Here is a 7,122-nt window from a genome sequence, read left to right as displayed (position 1 = left end):
TTCCAATGTTTCTGTGCTTTTCTCTCTAACAGATTATTTTTTTCAACCAACCCAAATATCCCCAGACAAAGAGCCATTCAGGATCTGCATTTAAACTATGCCAAAGAAACAACATGCAAAGGACTACAGTTACTTTCATGCAATTAAGCATTGATGGGAATATTAGTAGTTCTAATGGCAATATTAGTAATTATTCAACTCCTAGCAATATTACTAGTTATTCAGAGACTTACTGATGCACACGCCATTAATAATGATCTCTGTACTACATATGTGTGTATTATGCTATGACCATAATAAAGATTTGATTGACTGATATATGTGTTAGTAGTGTATATGATAAGTTTAGGAATCAAATCATTTAAATAATTAAAATCCTGGCAAATTGGGAGTTACTGATATAGAAAGGATGAGAATCTTTATTCTCCTTCTTGTCTCATTCTCAGTTCTGTCCATTATGAGTTTCAGAAATTCTCTTAACCGAGTTCTAACTCTTTCATACATTTATGTTATGTTGGAATAATCAGATGAGTAGACCAAGTGGAAATTGCTGTCTTCTCCCTGTTTTCCAGCACTTAGGAACAATGAAAATAAGTGAGCTTTCCCAGTTTGAGGGGTCATATGATGTCCTTTGTGATGATGTCATAAGAACTAAGGTAACAATGAAAGAAATTCTGGAAGTTTGAATTTGTGCACTGTCTAGCAACCACTTTCAATTTGTGAGCTCTTCAACAAACCTTAAGAAGGTACCGTCTGTTTTACAATTAGTATAAGAAGCTTTTTGGTTAAAACTATCAACTGGAGGTTTCCCTTTAAGAGGAAATAGAACTTAGATCCTGAATTCAGCTGTCCTCAGAACAAAAGGGAATATTCTTCCCATACATGTTGATAATTCCAACATTTATGCTGAGATCTTTCTAAAGGCAGTGGAAGCACAAGAGGTGAAATGACAGAAGTTGGGGATGACTGTTTTTTCTATGTTCATTCAACCTGTGCGAAGGTAAATACTGCATAATTTATAATGGATTGCATCTACTATATTGTCATGTACCTCCCAGTTTTCCAACTTGTAAGAAAATCCAGGAAGACTGTCACAGGCACAATCAAAATCTTTTTTAATTGAAAATCATTTGCAAATACTTTCACTGTGTATACATTTCCATTGTCTACACAGAAAAGTGACAGTAAAGGTTATCTTATAAAATTGCAGCCTGAATTACCTTGGAATGAATTATCATTGGAGATTTTTCAATAATAATTCTATGGCACATCAAAAGGAAGCTGGAATTCCTTCAACAATCAGTAATATTTCAGATTGAGTCATGGCTGCAGCAACCTTCCTTTATTCTTCCAAAGTTACATCTGCATTCCACAGATTTCTCTTTGAATTCTCAGTCCAGTCTATTTTCCTCTGTCTGCTTCTCGTATATTTAAAACTGCCAATAATTTCCATGTTTTTCTCTCTCATCCCTTTTTAAGCCTGAAAATTCTTTTATATTTAATCTTCATGAATGACATACTGATATTCAGAATTCTAAAAACTAAATTTCAGCATACATTTATACTATCCCCCTTCACTCTAAATAGAAAAAAATAGATACCATTTCTACGACTTTTAATTAGGTGTATAACTACCATTCCTTTCCTGCAGTTATATAAATTTTATTTACGGTCAAAGACCATCAATATAATATTAATAATAATTAAAAGGAAAAAGAACAGGAAACAGGACTTTTGGCTGAGCAACCAAGATTGACCCATTGTAACTATACAAGAGATGTACATATCTCACTATGAAGGCACACATTTGCGATGAATCCCCATTGCTGCCACGCAGAATCTGGCCACCTGTGCCGTAGTCCTGGCCTGCTCATCCCCAAGCAATCACCGGAGATAGGCAATGTCCAAGCGGCCAGGATATCCCTCAATAAGTGGTAGAATATGTTTTCTCCTAATGTCAGAATAAAAGGAGCATCTCAGGAGCATGTGTCCCTCAGTCTCCACCTCTCCTGAGCCACAAGGGCAAAATCTTTCAGTGGCTGGAGTTCCCTTGTACTTGCCGTACAAAACAGCGGATGGAAGCGCACGGCACCGTACAAGAGCAAATGCCTTTTGATGGCTTGCTGACTCTAGCTGTCCCAGGTATCTTGCAGGAGTCACAACATATCTAGAGGCATCTGGGGCCAGAAACAGCAGAGCTCTACCCAAGTCCTCCTGCCTCTCGATGTCCTCCACCCTTTGTCGCAACGTCTGTCCTGCTAGAATTCAGGGGTAGGGAACGTTGGCTCTTCTATGACATGAGGACTTCAACTCCCAGAAGTCCTGAGCTAGCATGATTGGCTCAGGAATTCTGGGAGTTGAAGTCCATAAGTCATAGAAGAGCCAACGTTCCCTACCCCTGTGCTAGATCATAGTTCATCTTGAGTATTAAATCTGGGGAGAAGCCTAATTTGTGAAGATTGAATTCGATGGCCTTAATCCATGAGGAGGAAAATTCATTGTGAAGGATTAATGGAGCAAGACCTTGCGGAAAAAAATTAAGCTTTAACCACATATTTAGAGACGCTATACAGATTGTTGCTTCGACGTTTATCAGTCCAGTCTCCAGGCACACAAGTGCGTTTGAGATGCAACGTGGCATCTGGAGAATTGCTCTAATAAATTTAGATTGAATTAATTCTAGTGGTGTAAAGTGTAAAGCTGAAGCTGGTGGTCCAAGCAATGACCCGTAAAGAAGCTGAGCTAGCGACTTGGCCTTAAAAAGCTTGATAGCAGCAGGAACATAATAACCTCCCTTTGTGCGAAAAAAAGTGAGAATGGAGCTCGCTGATCTTTGGCCCAAGGCAGCTGCATATTCTCCATGTGCTTTCCTTGAGCCATTGGCCTGAAAGACCACCACCAGGTATTTAAAGGTGGTTACCTGCTCTATTTTGTGCCCATCAAGTTACCATGAGTAAATTTTTGGCCTTTTTACAAAGGCCATGATCTTTGTTTTTTCATAATTTATACTCAGGTTATTGTTATTACAATACTGAAGAAGGGCTCGCAAGGCTCTTTTAAGGCCTACTGGTGTCCTGGAGAGGATCACGGCGTCATCTGCATAGAGCAAAAGGGCGATGTATCGGTCACCTATTTTGGGATGGTGGTGATTTGGTTTGTTCAACCATTTTGCCATATTTAATCTTCATGAATGACATACTGATATTCAGAATTCTAAAAACTAAATTTCAGCATATATTTATACTATCCCCCTTCACTCTAAATAAAAAAATAGATAACATTTCTACGACTTTTTATTAGGTGTATAACTACCATTCTTTTCCTGCAGTTGCTCAGAGACACTAAGGAAGCAGACACACTATTGTCTAGCACATGGGTGTCAAACTTGCCGTGTCATGTTGCCATCATGTGACATATTATGGCCTATGTGTGAAGCATTTAGCCTGTGGGCCGCCACTTTGACAACCCTAGTCTAGCACAACTGATATGGTTAGAAAAGCAAGAAAATGAATGAATAGAAGGAAGGGAATGGTAGAGAAAAACATACAAATAATAAAGAGAGAAATATACAAAGAGGTAATTTCCAACTTTCATCACAACAAGCATAAGTAAATTTAGTAACCTTTAAGGTTACAAATAATTATCTCTTCACCACATTTAAGCCATCACTTGTTTTAGAAAAATCCATAAAGCATCATCAGTATCAGCAGAAAGTCCATAAAAGGTTGCCAAAAGCAATAACATATCTTGTTTTAACTTTGATCAAATAATCGAGCTTTATATTCCTTTCCTCTAATATTTGGTTCATTCAAATGTTGTCATAGGATCTATGACAACAATACTATTCATTTCTTCTTTCTCCCAATTTAAATGTCAGGTGCAAGAAATCAAGAATGACACAGAATGTCATTTACTCAGAATGATTTCTTTACTCAGAATGATTTCTTTATTGCTGATTGCCCATAGCAAGGAATCTTGTTACACTAAAGCACACACTGCATAATTAATAGATACACCTTGAAAAAAGTTAGGAAGAGTACACCCCCAAGGCTCTTTTTGTATATCAACATTTCCTGTATGATTTGCCTCTTTGTTCCTTGGGAAAGAATGTGTTCTCCTGCAATTCTGTACCATATTCTGCCACAGGTTCTAATAAACTGCTTTTGTAAATCTGAGTTATTTTAATTTCCATTTTGAATTTTAATAGCCAATTTCTTTGGTAAATCCAGTGAAACAACCTTTTCCAAGTCTTTTGGTCTGTCAGTTGTAAATCTATTTTCAACATCATCTTTACATCTATTTGTTCTACATCTATTATTTCTTCAATGACATCTTTTGAATAAAGTCTGTTCATGGAAGTTGACATCATTACTGACATTATAAAGATTGTGACTATTAATTTTTGACTCCATTCTTCAAAAATCTCCTTTGGTGTTTTCATTGTTATAGCATTTTGAATTTTATAGACTTAAATATTTTTCCTCTACCTAAAATCTTTAGTCCTCTCTATTGTCCAGTTTTTAAATCATGAAATTGGTTACCTTTGTATAGAATTGAATAAAGCAATATAAAATAGATAAATACAATATGTATATAAGACAGATTCACAGTATTCCCATGACACATTATTCACAAAAGTTTTAATATTCCAAGTTTATCTGGATCCTTAATTCATTTATAATTTTCTAAGTTATATTTGCCAAATTTTATTTGGCTTTTTGCTGTTTATTTAATATTATTTAGTTTTATGATGTTATAGTTTTTCTTCCCCCCCCCTTTTGTTCAGAGCTCAAGATAAACTCCCTAATAAAGGCTTTTCAAACTGGTTCTTCCAAATATTCCTGATACTTAAAATGGTTATCAGGAAATTTCCAAAAATGATTAGTATTTTATTCCAATTTCACTTTAAATTGAATTTTTTTCAGATTTTAGTAATAATTTGTGTCTGGAACTCTGCACTTTGAGAAGGGCCCAAGGACTAATCAATAAAGTAAACTAACAAGATAAACTAACAAAGTGAGGTTTGCAAAATTGGTGTGCTTTAAAGGTTTTGCTGTGGTTTGAGCAAGATGGCTAATCCCTTCATGTTTCTGTGCTCAAACTGACAACAGACCATTGTCCTATTGTCTCCTTATGAGTAACAGCCATACAGAGCACATATGAACAATTTCCCATTCTCTTCATATCTGAAAAGTTTGCAAAGAATCTTACAAATTCCTTGGCTTTTACCATGGTTGTGAGTCCTGGTATCACTATCTTCAGTTTGCCACACCTTCCTTGGAAGTCCCAACTTCATTTATTTTTGCATGGTTTTTATTTGCAAACTATTCAGAGTCACCTAGATGAGTTAGGTGGTGTATGAATAATAAATAATAAAATATATTGTTGGAGTCAATTCCTATGACTTAGTATACTATTATCCTAGAGTTACTGACTGAAATAAAGAAGTTTATAAACAGTTGTTCTAAGACTGCAGATTATATATTAATCATTTCCAGAATAGGTGATTGTTTTGAACATAGGATAATTTTCTGGTTTATATAGACAAGTAGGGTAACAAAGGTAAGGAGTGGGGTACAATGCGACAGTAAAAAAGAAATAGCGTAGATAAATGCTTCAGGAACATAAAATTGAATATCTTTTAGGGAGAGGTTTAGCAATCAGAAATAGAAGGCCGGCCGCTTGAGGCTGGCTGACGGTTGTGGCGGGGCCAGGCAACCTGGCCATCGCCGGTGAGGTCCAAGGGAGCTGGGGTGATTGCGCAAACAAGCATGATCAGCCATCATGCCCAGCGCATGAGATGAGTTGAGAGAGAAAGTGACTGACCAAAAGTCACTCAGCCAACTTTCGTGCCCGAGGCAGGAGTAGAATTTATAGTGTTATGATTTCTAGCCTGATGCCTTAACCATTAGATCAAACTCTGGATCTATCTTCATAAGTGCTCATGAAGAGAGACTACCTTTTTCAGAAGAAAGAACTGGATATATGGTAATATTTTTAAAATAGGTACTGTATTAAACAATGTCTTTGAATATTAGTAGATTGGGTTGGCAGTTCTGTTGTTTGGTTTAAGCTCTGAGCTTGGCAATTTGGTTGTAAACATTTCATCCCAATTCAATAGACATCTTCAGTGTGCTTTGAATTGTGCTTGTACTGGCCTTTTAATGACCAGGACTTGGAAAGGTATTTAAAAAACAATACTCCCCTAGACAAGCACAATCCAAAGCACACTGAAGATGTCTCCTTGAATCGTGCCAAAACATTTGCAACCAAATCGCCGAGCTCAGAGCTCAAACCAACAGCATAATGTTCAAAGTTACCTGGTTCTGGTAGCTAATCCAAAAAAAGTTCATACCCAGTTCCTCAATTATGAAATCATATCACCATGTTGCTATTTTTTTATATTATTTTCACCACTTCCAAATTGGAGGATGAAGAGATGATTTTGTGCTTGGTGCTAGATTCCTAAATAAATTTTCTACTTACTTGCTTACTTTGAAATATTTAGATTCCTAAATAAATTTTCTACTTACTTGCTTACTTTTCTACTTACTTGCTTACTTTGAAATATCTATGACATGTTACATATGTAGCAATAAAGTACTGTATCTCTCACCTTGTTGTTAATGATGTTTATCTTCTAGTTATTATCCATGATGAAACTTCTGGCTACTACTTAATTTTATTCAGTTCACTTTAGTGAAAATTGTACAGTAGCTGAGCTTACTTGACAATATATAAATTAATTTGTAGATTCTGTGGGCTTTCTGTTTATATTTTTGCAGGAATAACAAAATCACAATGCCAAACTATAATAAATTGATAGGCTAAGGTTTATTCAGACTTTATACCTGACATAATCATCTTCCCTGCTTTCTAAAATTGGATGGATATGATTGGAGAAAGATCTTGTATAATGATGATATATGATTATTGATTGCCCTGCTTGATTCAAATCCAGTATTTTCCAACACTAAATCAACTCTTTAGTTCCACAGGTATTAGAATGGATTTTTGTTTTTTGAGAAGTATTAGTTCTGCTGGCTTTTTTCTGTTTTTCTGGTCTGCTTGACTCTTATTTCAAAGAGTTGTTTCAATAGTTTAATTACCTGAAAAAATATT

The 7,122-nt window shown here is 35.8% G+C and overlaps 1 protein-coding gene across 2 annotated transcripts in view; it reads left to right on the top strand.

Annotated features, from left to right (window-relative positions):
* The first annotated feature begins 578 nt into the window (after nucleotides 1-578).
* Nucleotides 579-7,122, top strand: part of C6H12orf50 (chromosome 6 C12orf50 homolog) — a 29,040-nt gene continuing 22,496 nt past the window's right edge. The window contains exon 1 of one of the 2 annotated variants that reach the window (XM_070755779.1): nucleotides 579-656. In XM_070755779.1, coding sequence (XP_070611880.1) covers nucleotides 585-656 — 72 coding nt within the window. In that variant the 5' untranslated portion in view covers nucleotides 579-584. Of the gene's footprint in view, nucleotides 657-941; nucleotides 1,001-7,122 lie in introns of those variants that run through there. The other variant, XM_070755780.1, reaches the window with a different exon arrangement.

Source organism: Erythrolamprus reginae, chromosome 6 (assembly GCF_031021105.1).
Source record: "Erythrolamprus reginae isolate rEryReg1 chromosome 6, rEryReg1.hap1, whole genome shotgun sequence".
NCBI lineage: Eukaryota > Metazoa > Chordata > Lepidosauria > Squamata > Dipsadidae > Erythrolamprus > Erythrolamprus reginae.
This window is presented reverse-complemented; position numbering and strand designations above follow the sequence as displayed.